Source organism: Nannospalax galili, unplaced genomic scaffold (assembly GCF_000622305.1).
Source record: "Nannospalax galili isolate Female #2095 unplaced genomic scaffold, S.galili_v1.0 scaffold173, whole genome shotgun sequence".
Classification (NCBI taxonomy): Eukaryota; Metazoa; Chordata; class Mammalia; order Rodentia; family Spalacidae; genus Nannospalax; species Nannospalax galili.
The window spans coordinates 5,053,720-5,074,511 of NW_008334442.1; the positions used below are offsets into that span (position 1 = coordinate 5,053,720).

At 37.7% G+C, this 20,792-nt stretch overlaps 1 protein-coding gene across 1 annotated transcript in view; it reads right to left on the reverse strand.

The window, feature by feature from the left end:
* The window catches only part of Adgrv1 (adhesion G protein-coupled receptor V1), a 595,268-nt gene that overhangs the window by 512,961 nt on the left and 61,515 nt on the right, over nt 1-20,792 (reverse strand). Inside the window, exons 21-26 of the mRNA XM_008829347.3 lie at nt 11,832-12,008; nt 10,486-10,666; nt 9,318-9,520; nt 4,774-4,903; nt 3,156-3,236; nt 1,229-1,368 (exon numbers count right to left, since the gene is read on the reverse strand). Of these exons, the coding sequence (XP_008827569.1) occupies nt 1,229-1,368; nt 3,156-3,236; nt 4,774-4,903; nt 9,318-9,520; nt 10,486-10,666; nt 11,832-12,008 (912 nt within the window). The remainder of the gene's footprint in view (nt 1-1,228; nt 1,369-3,155; nt 3,237-4,773; nt 4,904-9,317; nt 9,521-10,485; nt 10,667-11,831; nt 12,009-20,792) is intronic.

The following is a 20,792-nucleotide window of genomic DNA, read 5'->3' on the forward strand; positions in this document are numbered from 1 at the left end:
CACTCAAGAAATGTTCTGTACACTGGTTGAAAATGGTGCATACTCTATGGTAGCGAGCAGGCCAGTGATATTTCTGTGAAAAATTATGTTCAATATCTTTGACCCAAATGTTTAAGAAGAAATGCTTTTGCCAGTATAATAAGAATAAAAAGCTGAAAAATTGTTCCAAAAACCTAACGTATTAGTCCTAATAATAATTTTATTTGTATTTAAAATATTTTCAACTCAAAGCAAAATTAGAGACAATAATTTTGTTAAGACCATTTCCCATAGTTTATTTTTATATCCTAAGTAAAACAGCTGTTCTAAGTTATTGAATTAATTCCATAACAGATTACTGAAAATCTGCCATAACAGTGCAGAAGGATGTATTTGAGTTGTCCTCCTTCCCTGCTTAGATGAACACTGAAGAAGCTGAGTTAGAGTCTAGTGCCTTTGAGTCACTTAGCAATATAATCCTTCTTACTTTCTTAGAACTGTGTAGGACAGAGCTACACAAGACAAAGAGTTGTTACTATGACTATTCACAAATATTCTGTGAATAATGGCACGTTTTGTGAGGGGTGGCATAAGACCACATGTCCACGCAAACTACTTCAACCATCAAAGTCCAAATACAAATGATATCAACCACTTCCTTCTCAACACTCACGTTCCCCAACCATATCCTTTATGAAGATATATACTCCTTGCTCCATAAAGTAATTGATGATCAGAGAGGCTCTTTGTCAACTCAGGTTGAATATATACTACAAATGAGCAACGAATTTTTCTTTTAAGTTTTTTCCATCTATTTATTTATTGTGTGTGTGCATATGAGCATGTGGTGTGTGTGTGTGCACATATGTCTGTGTGTAAAGGGGCATACCATAGTACACATGTGGCAGTCAGGAGGCATCTTTTGGGAGTCAGTTCTCTCTTTCCACCATGTATGTCCCATGTCTATCTTAATTAATGCCTAAATCTATACAAGAGAATTATAGTAAAGTTCCACCATATTCTCTAAAGGGTCCAGAGAGATCCTTGAAATAAAAAATGAATCAAAAAACAAAGTCAAACACAACAGTAATGCTAAATCACTGATTAGCAATTTGCACTCTTGATGTATAGAGCCTCATTCCTTTCTACCTATAGAGAACAAAAGAAAGCAAAAAAACATACTTCATAATAGAATACAATCATTTTTTAAACTGAAAGTGTCCCAGAAATGGAAGGGAAAGGTACTCACATGTAATATAACAGTGCTGTACCCATCCTCTGGTTCAGTTCCATTGACAAAGAGTGACTCTTGGCTGAATTCAAACACCCCGTGTGCATGGTCCGAGGCAGAGATTGTCACTAGAATCTGGGAGGCCACTCCTAGACTGGCTGCATGAGCAAGTTGCAACAAAGAGAAAAAAATGTTAGTCATTTATAAATCATGGAAAAAGCCAACGAAGAACTACTTGAAAACGTCTTCATTCCATTGAGTATACTCTAGTTTGTTTTAGAAAGAAAGGTGGACACAAATGGTTGCCACATGTGCTGGTGCTTTTATGACCCTTCCCTGCTTTGACAACAATGTTATATACAGGTGCTGTCAAAGCACTTGGAGATAAAGAAAACTTGTTGGGTTTTTTAAAATATTTTATTTATTATTTTTATTTTATGTATATGAGTGTATGCCTGCATGTATGTGAGTGCACCCATGTCATGCAATGCTGCAGAGGTCAGAAGAGGGCTTGGGATTCCCCAGGAACTGGAGTTAAGGACAGTTCCTAGCCACCACGTGGGTGCTGGGAATCAAACTCGGGTCCTCTGCAAGAGCAGTCAGTGCTCTTAACCACTTAGCCATCTCTCCAGCCCAGAAAACTTGTTTTTATTTCACTTTCTTTCTGAAATAGAACATTCTTCCACACAAGCTATATGAGGAAGGTCTCCCACAACTTTGCTGAGCCAAAGAACATGAGCCAAAACAACTCTTACTTCAGTGAGAAAGAGATTTCCCCAGGATTTTAGTGAGTGCAACTGAACAGGTTCTTGTTTTCCAATGTGTGGTAACCCTAAGCCTTCTTTTCCCATCATACTATTACAAATTTATTTCCTGTAATCCCAAATAATCCAAACCCATAACTGAAAAGATGCTAAAACCTAAAGACACATGTTATGTGCTCCTAAATTAGTATGTTTAGTTTTTGTTATATGAATGCCTACAGACAAGAAAGCCTATAATCCTAAGGTATGAGCTACAGACAGAAATTGCATTGATGCAGGTGAGGGCTGAGGGAGGGCACCATGCACTCTGATACTAACAAGCAAAACCTGACATTAGGAAATGGAACATTTGAGGATCCAATGTGCTCTTTCAAGAAACAAGTATTCTAAATAGTCTCTTCACATACGAAAAAAATCTGGGGTAAAAAGGTGCATCTTGTTTATATGAATCTATTTCAAAAGACACTTCAAGGCTGGAGAGCTGTCTCAATGGTTAAGATCACTGATTGCTCTTGCAGAGGTCCCAGGTTCCATTCCCAGCACCCACATGGAGGCTAACAACTGTCTGTAACTCCAGTTCCAGGAGATCTGACACCTTCTGACTTCCGCAGGCATTGCACAACATGGATGCACTTAAACATATGCAGGCAATACATTCATACATATTAAAAATAAAAATTATTAAAGACATGTCTTTTCAATGTTTCACCCACTGACAACTTGTTCTCCCCATTCATTTCCTTTCTGATTTATTTTCATCATTTTCTTTTGATAAACGATATATATAAAGACTCATGTTCTTTATTATACAGGAAGTAAGTGGGGTGTACTTAATGTGAAAATACAAATGCTCCATTAATCATTTTATAAGTATTCAAAGTCATGTAAAATGTTTTCAACAATCATTTCTTTTCATAAATAGCATTCAAGCAAACTCCTATCCGATCAAAATCAGTAAACTGTGTTGAGTGCATGTGGAGAGGAGAGCCTGGCCATTAGAAACAGGAAAGAAAGCAATTCTGACTCCACACAGAGAAAACACTTCAGAAGGCTGCTGTGCTGGTTAATGAACTAAAATACACAAAGGATCTATCTATTCACAGAAGATTAATATTATTATTTCTGAAATGAGAAGCCAAAATAAGAACATACTAGTAAGAGACCTTGGAACAGCTGCTTACCATGTCTGCGGACAGGTGGGAGGAAGAATTCCACATCCCCATCTCCACTACCACTGCCTTCAACCCTAAAGAGTTCCGACGCTTCACAAGGAGACACACAGAGACAGCCCACACAACACACAGCAACACAACGAGAAAATTAAGAGCACTTAAAACATATCAGAAGGAATATGCAGCGATAGTCACGCAATGACATTCTTCCATGACTACGCATCGTTTTAAATGATAGTAACATCAAAGTACAAAACTACCAAAATTCTCCAGTTTTAGTAGACACTCCACATAAATAGCAATGAATAGTTCTGTGCCCAGTAACTTAAATAATTTTTTGCAAATTTTCACCTTCTACAGCAATATATATTTCTACCATTTGAAACTTTTGGTAATATTTATGTATATAATCATATGCTTTGGCTTTTATGCCTATGAGCATCACCTTTCCACTCATGCAATCAAGTTAAAACTAGAGGAATGTCTCTACATCCTCCCAGCCACAATATTTACCATTCTCAACTCTGCTACCCATTTGTTACCACTAAAAGTCCTAACTTGAAACAGTAATTTGGAGATGTGAGATGTGTCTCTAAAAGAAAACTGGAAATGATGATTCAGAGATCTGAGGTCTGTCTCTAGAAGAAAAGCTGGTATAGTTGCTGCTGTTGTTTGTTTTATTTTCTGTGTGCTTATTTGTTTCATGTAGACCAGGCTGGTCTGGAACTCACAGAGAATCACTTGCTTCTGCCTCCTGAGTGCTGGAATTAATGAGTGCACCACCGCACCTGGCTATAAACTGGTATTTTTACATGCAACCTTCCAGCATATTTTTTTCCTGTTTTATACATTAATCAAGATACAGTACAGTTTTTTTAATCATTCTTCCGTTCCCAAGCATTGGACCATTCCTCTATGCCCTAACCTTGGTTTGGGAAACACAAGGAAAGGGAATTTACCCCAGTGTCTTAATAGAAAAAGACAATTCTAGTGTGTCCTACCCAGCTTCTCACTTCAGATGCTTTCTATACTATGGTTCTCTTCATCAAAATGATGTGGATGATGATGAGATAATACCAGACTTTGTAATGTCCATGATAACTCTAAATTTCTTACACTTAATAAGGGTAATAGAGTGCATACTCTATGTATTCTATCACAGCCCCAGTAGCACCTGATAAACACCTTAATAATTCTGCAAGAAAACACATAAAAATAGCTCATCTAAGTGAGATAAATATTATTAATATTTCTTTTATTCACTTTAACAGGTTTTTATCATGCATTGAATTTTAACTGCAAAGACCTTTGGCAATCAGTTTTCTGAATATCAGAATTAAACATAAGGTACTGTAGACCCCGTTTATTGATAATCATCGCTCATGAATTATACTGTAAGAGGCCCATGTGCTATCTGGAGATGGCTTTGAGAGAACTATTATGAAGATTCAAAAAGAAGGAAAATAATCTGGTGGCTTTAGGGTTACTCAATATGAATGGCTACAATATTTCATTACTTAGTGCAATTTTGTATGAGTAAGTCAAAAGGAATCCTTGAATTAGCATTATCTACTGGGATCATGGCTGGTGAGCAAGCAAATATTTGACATTTGTGTATCAGTCTTACCTCCTCCATCCACGTTTAACAACTCAACTTTAAAAGATTTTTCCAGTTCAGGGATGGAATTATCAGTGATGTTGATAAAAATATATTTATATCTTTCACCTGGTTGAAATTCCAATGTGCCAGCAACACTCTGAAACACAAGTAAAAGACATAGCTATCATATTACAACTATTCTGTACACAAAACTGAAAGGTATGTTTGTTACACACTAAACTGTCATAGATTCTGAAACAGAAAAAATTTAAAACATATTAATAAATATGAAATTGTCCACTGTAAATTCTAAATGCATATTCTTTTTAGTATTATTGTAATTCTAAATATTGAACCCAAGGCTACATCCCTGGCCCTAACAAACACTTATTTTCAACTGAATAAAGCAAGTGGGTTTCAATTTTTCTCATTTTTTATTCACTAGAAAATAATGAAAGGAAATAAGAAATCAGGCTTTGGGGGTACTGGAGAGATGGCTCAGCAGTTAAGAGCACTGACTTCTCTTGCAGAGGAACCAGGTTTGACTCCCAGCACTCATATGGAGGCTAACAGTGGACCATAACTCCAGTTCCAGGGAATCTGATGTCATCTTCTGATCTACACAGGCATTGTACAACACAGACACACATATACATGCAGGTAATACACTCATACACATAACATTAAATTAAAATGATAAATATACTTTTTTAAAAAGAAATCAGGGTTTTTTAATGTGTATGTCTGTGCCTATAAAGGATATTCCACGTGCATGCATGTGCCAAGGAGGCCAGAAGATGGCATCAGATTCCCTGGAGCTGGAGTTACAGATGGTTGTTAGCCACCTGACGTAAGTACTGGGAACCAAACTCAGGTCCTCTAGAAGTGCTCTGAACCACTGAGCCATCTCTGCCACCCCCAAAATAAGAAATTTTAATGAATAACACCCACAAATTCCTTAAGAAATACTTCAGTTCAAGACAAGGAATTCTCTTTTGTTTTTTATTTCATATAACAATTTTCTTCTCAAGTTATGTCCATAAATTTTAAATTCATTTAAATTTTTCTCATGTTAGTTTGTGAGCAACTGTATTTTGTCTTATGTAGCAATCAATAATATTAAAGCCAAATGAGGAACCTAAATGCCAAGTCATTCCATCACTCACTTACTTATCAGTATTTACTAAACATGGAGCATGTGCCTGGCATCATTTTACAAGCTTGATGTTCAAAAACAACAAGACCAGTCATTCACTGTAGAAAACATTCTAGAGTGTTAAAATACCTGAAATAGAATAATAAATGACACAAGAATGAAGATGTAGCTAACATCTCCTAGAATTTGGCAGTGAGTAGAGAAATTATACAAGCTTTAACAACAGAATTGGCATTTGACTGTCTTAGGAAACTCTTTTTTTTAATTTTTACACTCTTAATTTTTATACTCAGTTTAATTTTTACACTCTTAATTTTTACACTCTTAATTTTTATACTCAATTTAACACACCCTTCAGTGGTGTTACATGATATCACATTCTCTTTCCACTTTCCAATTTCATCCCTTTCCATATTCATTGCCAATTTTAACATTTTCCTGACAGCCTTTCAAAATATTTGTTCATCAGACTCTCTAGACTTTCTAGACAAACTTAATCACAGCCCCGGTGTTTAATACTATTTATTTGATCACAGCTCCCAGAGTCATATCTGTAACCTCTGATATCTCCATTTAATCATTCAACTTTTCTTGCAATTTCTGTCAGTCTCAAATTTAGTATCTTTCCTTTAAAGGTATGCTTTGCCCAACCCTCTCCACAGTATTAAATTCTAGAACAGTCAGTATCTCAGGCCAAGAACAAGGAAAGCATTCTTGACGCCCTTTTTGCTTTATCTTCTTTACTGGCCCTCCAATCCTGCCGTTTGACCTCTGAAATATTTCTTGAGCCCACCCACTTCTTTTCATCAGCAGTGTCACTAGTCTAGTTGAAGATATCTCTTGCTTTGCTCCACAAAACAGACCTCTTAGTTACCTTTCTGAATCCAAGATATGTATTTTCTAATCACAGTTCAGCCCAGTGATCTTTTACATATTAATAATACCTTTGCATTACTTCTCCTTATTAAAAAATAAAAAGCTTAAATTGCAGTATGACCTCTAAGGATTTGAGTGATCCAGTCTGTGCATTCCTTATCTTCTGTTGCCACACCTAACCTTCCACATCACAGAAGCACTAGTTTCTTGCAGTTCCTTTGATAGCCTGGGCCCTCCCCTACATTGATGTCTCTGTTATCTCTACCCACTCCACTTTACGAGCTCCCTTTCCACTCATCTACCTTGTTCGGGTTCGGCTAAAAGCTCTTTACTGCCCGGCCTATGTCACACCCACCTCTCACATATCACTAACCCACACTTCCCACAGATATAATGCAATAGTTAACTAGTTGTCTGATATCACTCCTATTGGTTATTGATAGCTGCTGAAGGAGAATCAGTTTTCTTTGGCTGCCCACGCTCCAGTGTTGGTCCTACACCCATGCACATACTGGCAGGACTAAGAAGATTCAATGGAGGGCTGAAAAGATGGCTCCGTGGTTAAGAGCACTGTCTGTTCTTACAGAAGACCCCAGTTCGAATCCCAGCACCCACATGGTGAGTAACAACTATCTGTTACAGCAGATCTGTTGTTACAACTATCTGTAACTCCAGTTCCAGGGATCTGACATCCTCTTCTGTCCTCTGCAGGCACTGCGACACAGGTGTGCTTACATATATGCAGGCATAACATACATACACATAAAATAAAATAATTTTTAAAAAGACAATTCAATGGGTTTTAAAAAGAGTTCATGAAGTTGGGAAAGAAAATGGGGGATATATGGTAGGAGTTAGAAAGGAGTCGGAGGTATTTAAGCAAATACATTATATTCATGTATGAAATTCTCAAACAATAAAAGAATGGGAAAAAAGTGCTCCAAAGAGCTGCACATGAGCACCTGGAAGGCAGGTGTCATTTGTCACTTGGAATATTAGAATAAAGTTAAAAACAATTATTTCTTGTTTCTTCTCCCATGCATGATCCCTCCTGGCATATTCCCTCCCTCCCCTTTACCTATATGGCCTAAAACAATCTTTTCTGTTATCACAGACCAGAGACAGTTGAAGCAGCATAAGAAGTTAGTGAAGGCAAAGTTACCAGGTTATCAGAGCTAAGCATGCAAATTCAATAGTTGAAAGTAGTGACAGGTAACAAGCAGGACTTCCTGGCACTCTGAATATACTCAGAAACGTCCCCAAGAATATGCGCTTTCTCATGGTTGCCAAGAACAAAGGCATGGGGTTTTTTTTGTTTTGTTTCATTTATTAAAGAAAATGATAATGCAATTGGAGGTTGTGACTACTTCAACTACTTAAAAATGAAAGTTCATCATTGTGAACACATAAGTATTGTTTTGTTTTGTTTGTCTTTTTGAGACAAGGTCTCTCTGTAGCCTCACCTGGCTGGAGCTCACTATGTAGACCAGCCTGGCCTTGAACTACCAGAGATCCACCTGCTTCTGCCTCCAGAGTGCTGAGAACAAAAGTGTGTCCTACCATGCCCGGTACACAGTATTGTTTTAAGAAAATGCAGAGAACAGATTAAACCAAGAAGAAATGCCTTATGGAGTACGTTATGCACCAACCCCACTAAAGATACAATCAATGCCACAGGCAAAACATATATCCTGGCCTTGAACTACCAGAGATCCACCTGCTTCTGCCTCCAGAGTGCTGAGAACAAAAGTGTGTCCTACCATGCCCGGTACACAGTATTGTTTTAAGAAAATGCAGAGAACAGATTAAACCAAGAAGAAATGCCTTATGGAGTACGTTATGCACCAACCCCACTAAAGATACAATCAATGCCACAGGCAAAACATATATATATAAAAATAATTATTTGGGAAACAAGTAATATTTAAGTATATAAAATTCTTCCTGAGAAGGATTCCCAAGAAGAAATTCTAAGCGTTTACTTAGTAAGACAATTGTCAGGAGTCTGAATAGGTAGTGGTTATTGAGTGTTACTATGTATGTGTCCTGTACAGTGCAGAGCACTAATAATGTTGTCATCCATCTCCAGAGTGAGCCTGCTCAGCAGGCACATCTCACTTTTATAGATAAGGAAACTGAAATTTGTAAAGATGAAGAAAGCCACTGGTTCTGCCCACTTCTACATCACTAGTTCTCTTATGACACACTGAAGTACCACACTGCTTCTCATTTAAAGAAAAATATATAAATAAAATTGAAAAGAAATAGACACATAATTTCTTTGGAATTCTGATCTTGTCTGAGGGACCTACTCAGACTGAAATAGTCAAGAAACATAACTTCCCACGTACTCAATCAAAACCTATACCATTAGAACAAACTATGCAAGAGAAGTCTAGGATAAAGTATACAGTACCAGACTAAAATAGTATGGTAGTTAGCTGTCATGTTTCACTGCAATAAACCATTCTAATTTCCATACATTTAAAAGGCCCACTTTAAAGGTGCAAACGTAGCTTCAAAAGGCTTGGTGATATACCTGGTAGTCTTCTGGACTGAATGCTGTCAAAGACACTGTTCTAAACTGTGCAGTCACCCTACCCAGGAGTCCTTGTGCACGAATGACCAGTAAACAGATTTCTCCATCTTCTTCCTGCACTGTGATATGAGGCACGCTGCTGGCTGGCAGACTCATTGAGTCCTCTGGCTGAGGAGGCAGCCCTGTGGAGAACTGTAGCAAGCCTGGAAGATATTTTAAAAAGACAGCGTGTCCTCCCCAGTCATCTGTGAAAGAATTCCTTACTCTTTGAGGCAATCTTGTACAATTATTTCTATAACAAATAAAATTCTGAGGGCTTTTATGCAGAAAAGGTCTGGGCAAAGATTTGATTAACATGCTTTTGATGTACAATGAGTGTATAAGCCTTTATGATGTCAAAAATTAAAGTGTTACTTTTCCTAGTCTTTACTTAAAGAAAGCCTTTTGACCCCACAGAATAATCAGTAAGAGGAACACTGAGGGAATTTTTAAATGCACATTTCTAAAAATTTACTCACATAGAATGAGGATCTGGAATTCTCAAACTGATGCAGAGTAGTATTGAAGATGCTCTAAAAGACTTGCAACACTTTGCAAATTAACTCTAAAAACAGAATTTAAGGTCTCCCAGGTTCCCTATCCAATCATCTTAAAGATGGCCTGCCTTCATTCACACACAAAAAGCATTATTTTTTTAATAGAAAAGAATTTTCAACTTAGTGGGACAGACATCTATGATAGTTCCCAATTAAAATGATCATTTGTCAGTACAAAACACAAACTACTATACATACATAATAAGAACTCCACTTCTTGAAAGCTAATAAAATATAAATTACAAAGTTCTTTGTTTATTTAGATTATTATTGTTGTTATTTATTATTAACACACCACCATAGGGTAAATCTTATAATTATAGGAATTTTGGCATTATTAAAGTACTTTTTACCTTGCAAAAACTTTCTGAGCATATTATTTACATTCAGAATTTGATCTTTACATTTTCTTTCATAAACAATATCCTCTAAAACAGCAGTGTAGGTGTTAGAGCTTAGAGCTCCTGAAGGAATTCTATTTCAGATTCATTTGCCATTTGCAAGAAGTCTTAATAAAGAAAGCCAAGTGCACTGAGAGAAGAGAGTTACTCTTGCGACAGAATGTAGGTTACCGTAGGGATGGTCACTAGCTTTGATAGTGATGTCTGTTGTCTCCTTCTCGGGATCTATGCTAGCACCACTGGTAGGAGTTGAACCTAGTTTTCCATCTCCAGGAATTGCAGAAACCAATGTCACCCGGAAATACTCGTTAAGCTCAGGAATATCATCATCAAGAACATGTATATTCAGAACCTGTTCATTTTAAAAGCATAAGGGCATTAAGCAAAGAGACATGCAGTAATTATGATTCAGGAAAAATAGCCAATTAAATTATATTTAATTGAAGTTACTATTAAACATGACATTTCTATATAAACTTACAAATTAAAACATGTATATGTGTGCAGGCATACATATAAATAAAAAGAGATCTGAGGAGGGAGATGGAGAGATGGCTAAGAAGTTAAGAGCACTGGTTGCACATGCAGAGGGCCCAGGTTCAGGTCCCAGCACCCACATGGCAGCTAGTGACCATCTGTAACTCTTCCAGTTTTAGGGGATCCAATGGCCTCTCCTGACCCCTGCAGACACTGCATACATGTGGTGCACTTACATACATGGAGACAAAACACTCCCACACATAAAAATAAAAATAAATAAATAAATAAATTTTAAGAAGTGGTCTGAGGAAATTAATTCCTTAATAATGGTATTGTAATGATCTGAAGTGCTACCCTCCAAAATTCACGTTAACATATTGCTCCCAAGATGATGGCATTAGGAGGTGAAGCCTTTAGAGAAAATTAGGTCTTAAAGGTGGGATCGAAGTCCTTGGAAAGAGGCCTTGGGGAGCTCATCTGCCCCTTTCTCCAGGGGAGCACACAATGAATAGGTTTTGTGGGTATGAAGCAAAGAGACACCCTCAGTAGATACAGAAGCCCCAGGCACCTTGCTCTTCTACTTTACATGTTTTAGAACTATGAGCAATAAATTTCTGTTGTTTAAACACTCCCCAATTAAGGCATGTATTTTACAGCAGTGAAAACACAGTAGGGATGGTAGTATACATCTGTAATACCAGCACTCAGGGGACTGAGGCAGGAGGATGGCAAGTCCAAGGCCAAGCACTGCCACACCGAGTATCAAAATAAATAAAATATGTAACTAAAAATCTATAATGATATATCCTTGAGCTATACTGCTTTTATTGCATTTTCACTGGAATACTTATAAAGCAAACATATTCAAAATTCTTAAATTTTCTCTTGCAGAAATACTAACTTAATTCTAATGTATACATCTAATTTCCTAACTGGTTTAAAATGCCTAAGTAGCAAGAAGCTGCAAATAAATTAATAAGCATACAAAGTGATGCTTTCCAGGAAGCTTTGAAAGAAACCAAGGTGTCGGAGTTTACCTCAGATCTCTGCCAAGGAAGGAAGGTGATAGTCCCACTGGCATTAGCAAAATCATCAACGAGGTAATTAATGCCTTCAGATTCGATCTGTGAGATGGTGTAAAACACATGAGCATAATCCAGAGCTCCCCTGGTTCGCTCCACCACACAGGAAATGGTGGACTCTTCCTCTGCAATCTGCAATTGAGCATAAATTACTTTAAGTACATGGCCACTGACACAAGTGATAAAATTAGTCCCTGAATCCATCTACTATTTGTGAGCTTAGTTCTATGACCTCCCACATCTCTAAGAGAGCTTGGGACCTCTACATTTGTAAAATGTATCTGTGATCCCTTTCTTGATAGGAACAAAGCAAAATGAATCGTAATCTCTTTATCGTAGTTTTACACCTCCTCTGTGCCAGCCACACTGCCAGATACAATGGTCGCAAAAGATTTTTTTTCAAAGCAATGCACAACCCTTACACTATTTTTTAAAAAAGTCTAAAGAAGACAGTCTCACAATGTAACAAAAGGTTAAGTGCAGACAGACCAAAGGAGGGTGGGGTAAATGCAGAGGCAGACGATTTCATCACAAAGAACTTTCTAGGAATAGACATAAGAAACAATATGGTGTATGGGTGGAATCATTTGAAAGAACAAAGCAGAAAGACTTTAGAAATGTCTAGCTAGAGATGGTGGCTCCTAATCCCAGCACTTGGGAACTATGACAGGATTGCAGAGGGTTGGCGATTAGCCTGGGCTACATAGTTAAGGTCCTGTCTCCTCAAAATGAATGAATGAATGAGTAAATGAGAAGGAGATGCCTCATATAGAGACAATAGAGCAAAGAAGGCATGTTATTTTGTGCTTAGTATCTTAAAAATTTTTGCTATATACACATAAATGGAATAAACATACTTGTACATTTTTACCAAAGGTGATATTTGATTTAAACAACTTAAGATAATAATTAAAAACTATATGGAGGGGCTAGAGAGTTGGCTTAGCAATTAGGAACATTTGCTGCTCTTGCAAAGGACCCAGGTTTAGTTTCCAGCACTCACATGGAGGCTCACAACAGTCTGTAACTCCAGTTCCAGGATCTGACACTCTCTTTTGGCCTCCACAGGCACCAGGCAAGAGAGTAGTGCCCACACATACATTCAAAAAAAAAAAAAAAAAAAAAAAAACCTATATGGAGCCAGGCATGGTGGCACACGCCTTTAATCCCAGCACTTGGGACAGTTCAAGGCCAGCCTGCTCTATATAATGAATTCCAGGGTAGGCAGGGCTACAGGGAGACCCTATCTCAAAAAGACCAAAAAAAAAAAAAAAAAAAAAAAAAACATGGAACAAGAACTTCGGTGTCTTTTAAAATAGAATTTCAGCCTCTCAAATTCTTAAGGTCTCAATTTAACTTGATTTCATATTTGGAAACATATAATTTGGGGTGAGAGGGGGGAGCAGAAACAGAATGGAGATAAACATCTCCAAATGGCATTAAATAGAGTCATTTGATGCTGACATGAGGGCTGCAGAAAAGCAGATTTGGAACTTGTCTGCTGGCGGGCAATAGTGGAAATAACCCTCAACTCAAATGGACTCCCCAGGGGATTCTCCATCCAATTCTGACTTTCAATGAGCAGCAGGAACCCATGTGCCACTGAGGAAAACAGGATGAAGCAAGGGTCAACACTGTCACTTCTGCTGCTGGCCACCTGCCAGGATGGGATGAAGCAAGCAGATAAGAGCTCAGTGGATCCCGAAGTAGATCTTCCAAGATCATGTTATTCCCCCAAACCCAGTCAGATCAGAACTTCTAAGATGGTAGAGTTTAAAGGATGGAGGCAGGAAACAGATTCAGAGAGTGAGTCAACAAGACTTGTGGAACTAGAGTCTGCCTCGCTTCCAATCTTGCTTCCTGAGCCCAGTTCCAGTTATTAAGAACACAGGCTGATGACAGCATTGAACACACGTACTGTATCCTGGCAACAACATCCCCAATCTTGAGACAGTACATAGAAAGGCAAATGAATCCTATGACTGTGTGCCCATTATCAGGTCTTCACATGATATGTGACCGTATGACACAGGGTCCCAAGTGGTTAGAGCATTAAGCCTTCAGATTCCAGTACTGGCACAGGTACCAGGAAGGTGAGTCCATTAGCTACAGGAAATACTAATTCCTGTAAGAATGGAGTGCAGTTCGTCTGGAATGAAATCTAGTTAAGATCAATCTACCACTGAATGATTCACCAGAAAGAGTTCAACTCTGGTCCCTGCTTGTGATGGTTTGAATGAGAATGTTACCCATAGGCTCCAAGTATTTGGACATTTTGTCCAAAGTTGGTGGTGCTGTTTTGGGAGGTCTTAGAAGGTGTGGTCATGCTGGAGGAAACAGGTCACTGGGGGCAGGCTTAAAGAGTTCTTAAGCCTTGCCAGATCTTGAGTTGTTCTCTTGCTTCCTGCGCTTGCTTGAAGATGTGAGAGCCTAGCTTCCGATTCTCCAGCCACCTCCAGCCACCATGCCTCCCCGCCATGACGGATCATAATTCCTCTCAAATAAACTCTTCCTTGTATAAGTTGCTTTGGTCAGTGTTTCCATCACAGCAACAGGAAAGTAACTAATACACTGCTACTTGCTGCTTAGACATACAGTAGCAATAGTTGATAGATCAGTCTTAGAAAGTCAGACATCATGCTGTCACATCCATGTGTAACCTCTACCACACTGCTAATAATGGAACTGAGGAAACAGAGGAGGGTCAGGGTAATTTGCAAAGAAGTGTCCTCTTAGCTTCCTGATTTTGAGAGCCTCTTAGGAAAGCCCTCCTCAAACTTATGGCTGACTCGGTGTTTATTTGCATAACTCTACCTCAGAAATCCTCATCTCTAGGTTTCTTTTTTCCAGTGGGTATTTTTTTATTAAATTGTTGTGCATTTCATACAAAATATCTTAATCATCTTTATATCCTCTTCCCCATCTACACCTCCACAAACACACCAGATTCCATGCATTCTGTCATATATGCTAAAGCCTATTGAGTCAAATTTGTATACTCAGATGTCCCTCAGTTCAAGTTCATCCACGGAGGGCTAGTCAGCCAATCGAAAGTCACTCCCTTAAAGGAGAACTACTCTCCCCCACCCAGTTCCTCTGCTAAGGTTGGGGCCTACTGCTCATTTTTCCAGTTCTATTCTCGGCTTTTGTCTGAGTTTGCATGGGTCTTGTACATACTGACACCACTGCCATAAGTTCATATGAGCAAGTTCCCAGAGACCTGCAAGACTTTTCTTGATTCTTCCAAGTCCCTAGCCATTCAACATTAGCATTGTTCAAGGGTGCATGCACCTTCATACTTCAAGCTACTTCTCCTTCACAGACGGTGAATTGTCCAGTAAGCAGGTCATAGCTCTGCCTCTCTGTACTTCCCAAGCACCTGAACAGAGCACAAGAAAGGAAGCAGCCTGCTCTCACCAAGCATCATTATATGAAGCAAAGTCATCTGTGACAAAGGCTCCTCTATCAATTTGTCAAAGATCTCTGGTAAGGATTAGAGATTAGTACTAAATATTATATACAGACTTAATAAGCTATTAAAATATCAAAGAGATGTGTCAAGATCACAATTGTGGAAAGAATCTAGAATTCTAGAGAGAGGCAAGGATTGATGTCATAAATTGGAAGTCAATAGATAAATGCTATCAAAGGTCATATGCAAAGGGTATATACATATATAATTAGAACAATGATACATAAAGACCAGTTGAGGCAATGCAAGCAGTGAGTTCAGACGGAGGGAAGAGGATGAAGCACATTCAGTTCTACCTCAGAAATTGTTTTGAAGTCAGACATTGTTCCAATGTGATTAATATATTAGGCAACACTGTGAATGCAATCCGATTTCTGCATTTGGTTCTAAGTGGGATTTCATTCACAAGATACATGGTGAGTACAGGGAATTGTACCCACTTAAAACAAGTAACACACAAACTTCAAGCATCTACCAGTGATAGAGTCACACTAGTGACTAGTGTTTCTACTGTTCCTAGAGTTTTTTAACTATCCTTGCATCACTTCAGGGTAACGCTCAATCTGCAACCGTTTGAGGACCAGTTTTACAAGTAAACTTAAGGTCTTTTTTTAAGGTAATATACCACAGTATATTAGCTATAGAATGCATTAAATATTTATGGTATATGTTAGCTGTCATTGTTTAGTTTTGTTTTGATCCCTTCATTTTCAAGGGTTACTGATGAAGTTTTTGAGTATGATGGCTTCTAGAAACTCGTCCATCAAGTTATATAAGAATTGAGTGTTCCTGAGGTGAACTCAAAATAATAGTTATAAAAACATGAGACTAGCAATTTCTATGAATCATTATGAAAAGTACTTTCATCAATTCAAAATTGTGGAGTATATGATTCTAAAAAATAAGTTAAAGAAGAAATTATACAACAACAAAATATGGAGAAAGAACATAATATGATTACTGTACTAGATCTAATGGACTCATCACCTATTCGATTCAGAAACCAACTGCAATCCAAAGGACTATTTGACATGCGTTCTCAGGGCTCTAAAGCGACCATAGGTTTATTCATTCTTTCAGTTATAATTTACTAAGCACTTGCTATTTCCCAAGACAAAGTGCACCTGGGAAAGAGGAAAGATATCAGAACACTTATATGAAATCGGTTGCTATTTACCATATTACAAAGAAAACAATAAATGTATTGTAACATTGTAATACATTAATAAACCTATTATCTTTCAGCACAAATAACATACTTTTTGAACTACAACTGTTTTCTCAAACAAAGAAAACTAGAAAGTAAGGGGGCACGGTGTCGTATTTTTCTGTATATTTAAAGTCTGTACTAACATAAAACCATTGTACTCTTATACCTCCTTTTGTACCCAATCAATGTGTTGCATTCTGTTATTCTCAGTGGTGTATAAAGAAAATCCAGTCTTACAGAAAACTACAGGTATCTTAATAGACTTCAAAGATAATTATAGGTATTCCTCTTCAGTATTACACCAAGACTTGACAAGTGGAAGAGTCTCTGAGTTTAATGCAATGTTCAAGTGTATTTTTTTTCATTAAAATCTACTGTCTCATCTTGCATTTGGAATCAATCTTTTCTGTATGTACAACATTGCAATAATATGCAATGATTACTTGAAAAATACAAGGTTGCTAAGCTCTGCATATCTTCTACACATTTAGTTATACAAAACAATCTCAATATCAAAATAAACACCACTGTCTATCTTATTTCAAAAGTTTCACTTTTTTTATTTTCCTTTTTTTTTTTTAGGAGAAGCATTTAATTACAGTTTTAACATACTCAACAATAACAGTTTCCAGAACAAAGATATATCTCTTTCAAAAGTGGCTATAAAATTTTTTGGTTCACAGTTGAATTAATATAGTTATACATTATTGAAATCAGTATTAACCCTGTAAGACATAAACTTGAATGAGTTTTTAACCTTTAAAAAAGATCTCCATTTCATTTTAAAATGTTTCTTACAGAAAGATACATTGTTTTGGCAATAACACTTAGATGTTGGCAAATGCATCTCTAATCTGTATGTATCTGATTATTACTAGTCATAGTTGCACCCAGATCCATGGAAACTGTGTATGGCTATAAAGCCATTGGGTAGATTTCAATGGCAATGTTTATCACCTCTACTAATTAACATGACATAAATTTTTATGCTTCCTACTCAAATATAATTCATTTTTTTAATTTGTTGATTTTGTGTGTGTGTGTGTGTGTGTGTGTGTGTTTATGGCACAGAACATCCCAAATAATCTTATTCATCTATATACCCACTTTTATTGCCCTCCAATAGCCTCGCTCCCCGCACTAGAGCCCTTATACTCTGTCATCCCTACTACTTTCCACTATGTTGTTGGCACCCCCAGCCATTCCCTACTGTGGTCCATCCATGAATCTAGCCAGCTTATCTAGAGTTCTTTCTTTTAGGAGGGTCAGCTTTTCCTCATCTAGCAGCAATCAATTGTCAATATTCCTTTAGAAAAGATTGGGGTCTGCTGTTCATTTTCCCAGTTCTATGCTGGGTTACTATCGCGAGTCCCTTGGGCCACCCTGGCCAACAACTCAAAAGAAGGCATTGTTGCTTGTTATGTAGCCTTTAGCTAAGCATATGGACTCTTAAAAAATTATATTGGCCCTTTAATCTTTGGGTATACTTTCCTCTTGGGTGTTTAACGCCATACAGTTGGCCCAGATAAACCAATTTATTTTTACTCTTAAGGCCTTTTGAGGATCTGTTCCTCAGGGGTCACATGGGCTTGGGAGGAGCCCCTGGCTCTTTTCTTTTACCAGTTCCAACTATGTGAAGATAAGTGAAAAGTCCTACTCAAACACAGCTGGCTTCACTTGGAAGCATGGAGGAAATGTTTCCTCTGTGTTGACCCTCATCTTTGTAGACTGGATACTGGTTCAAGTTGATTTCATGGGGTCTCCACGGCCTCTTTGATCAAGAGGACAGGTGACTCATCACAATTACAGGACATTTTGAGAGATGCTCATAGCTCCCTGGAACTAGTCGACCTAGGAGGGCAAGGAGCAAAAAGTGTCCTTTATGTCCCTCTGACAAAATTGGTATAGGCCTCAAAGTATGTCTGTTAAACAATCAAGAAGGTTAGTTCCACCAGTCTGGTACTTTTAATTACTGTGTACCATGTAGATAAATTTTGGGCAAAGACCACTTGTTCTCAGATAAGACCATTTGTTGCCTAGACATGTATTTCTTGACCTGGTAAATATTTGTCAGTAGTTTGTGGAATAATATGGTTCCCACTGGTTTCTAAAACTAGCTGAGCATTATTTATCTCTTACATTGTCTAAGTCATAGTTTCCCCAAATAAGATGGCCCCATTTATCCCCTTTCTCCCTTAATAATACCCTTCTCCTATGGTCCTACCTCTCTTGAGCCCCTTCTTTCTCTTTATCCCCTAGGTTTCTTGTATACTCTTCCCCGCCCCTTAAACTAACCCAATTTTTTATCCATATCTCCCTTATTAAAGCCAGTTTCCTACTGTTCTCTCTTACAGGTTCTTTCTTTCCTTTACTTCTATGGTTCCTTTCCATTATCCTGATTCCTGTAGTTATGTCTGGATACATACTTATCAGGATTTGGTTTTAGGACCCACATATGAGGGAGAACATGTCGATTTTTTTCTGAGGCTGTGTTACTTCCCTTAATATAAACATTTCTAGTTTGATCCATTTACCTGAAAATTTCATGATTTCATCTTTCTTTACTGCTGAGTAAAACTCCATCATATAAATGAACCATATTTTCATTATCCACTCATCAACTGAGGGACACTTAGGTTGTTTCCATCTCTTAGCTATTGTGAAAAGAGCAGCAACAAATATGGATGTACAAGTGTCACAGCAATAGGATGAGTTCTTTGGGTATATGCTAAGGAGTGGTATGCCTGGTTCAAATGTAGGCTCATTTGTAGTTTTTTAAGAGTTCTTCACACTGATTTCCAAAGGGGTTGAATAAGTTTGCAGCCCCATCAGAAGTGGATGAGTGTTCCCCTTTCCCCACATATTCTCCCATATGTGGTATCATTTGTTCTCTTGACCTTAGCCACTCTGACTGGGGTAAGATGAAATTTTAAAGTGGTTTTAATTTGCATTTCCCTAATTACCAGTGATGTTGAACACCTTTTAAGATGCTTCTTAGCCATCTTTAATTCTTCTTTTGAGAACTCTCTGTTCAGCAACTTAGCCCATTTTTTAAGTGGGTTACTTCCTTTCTTGAATCTTTGTTTTTTCAGTTCATTATATATTCTGGATGTTAAACCTCTATCAGATGTGCCGCTGGTGAAGATTTTCTCCCATTCTGGGCTTTTCTGTTCACTTCCCTGGTTGCCTCCTTTGATGTACAGGAGCATTTTAGTTTAATGAGGTCCCATTTGTTGATTCTTGTCCTTGTATCCTGAGCAATTGATGTCCGGTTTAGAAAATCCTTTCCTACACCTATATCTTGTAGGTGTTTTCCCAAAGTTTTCTTCTAACAGTTTCAGAATTTCAGGCTTTACATTGAGGTCCTTGATCCATTTGGAATTGACCTTTTTGAAAGGAGGAAGAGAGGGGTTTAATTTCATTCTTCTACAGGTGGAGATCCAGTTTTCCAGCACCATTTGCTGAACATGCTATCTTTCCTCCAGTAAATATTCTTGGCCTCTTTGTCAAATATCAAGTGGCTAAAATTGCAGTTACTCATATTTGGGTCTTCAATTTTGGTCCATTGATCTATGGGTCTATTTTTGTGCCAGTACCATGCTGTTTTTATGACTATAGCTCATGTAAACACGTTCTGCTTAAAATCTGGTATAGTAATCCCCCTGGCATTACTCATACTGCTCAGAGTTCTTTGGGCTATCCAAGGTCTTTTGTGCTTCCATATGAATCTTAGCATGGTTTTCTCCAATTCTCTAAAAAATGTCATGGGGATTTTGATTGGCATTGTATTGAATCTATAAATGGCTTTTGGTAAGATCGTCATTTTCACAATATTAATTCTTTCAATCCATGAGCATGGGAGTTCCTTCCATCTTCTGATGTCTTCCTCATTCTCTTTCCTTAATGATTTAAAATTTTCATTGTAGAGCTCTTTAATGTCTTTGGTCAGGCTCTATAAATGTTTTGGTAAGATCGTCATTTTCACAATATTAATTCTTTCAATCCATGAGCATGGGAGTTCCTTCCATCTTCTGATGTCTTTTGTGCTTCCATATGAATCTTAGCATGGTTTTCTCCAATTCTCTAAAAAATGTCATGGGGATTTTGATTGGCATTGTATTGAATCTATAAATGGCTTTTGGTAAGATCGTCATTTTCACAATATTAATTCTTTCAATCCATGAGCATGGGAGTTCCTTCCATCTTCTGATGTCTTCCTCATTCTCTTTCCTTA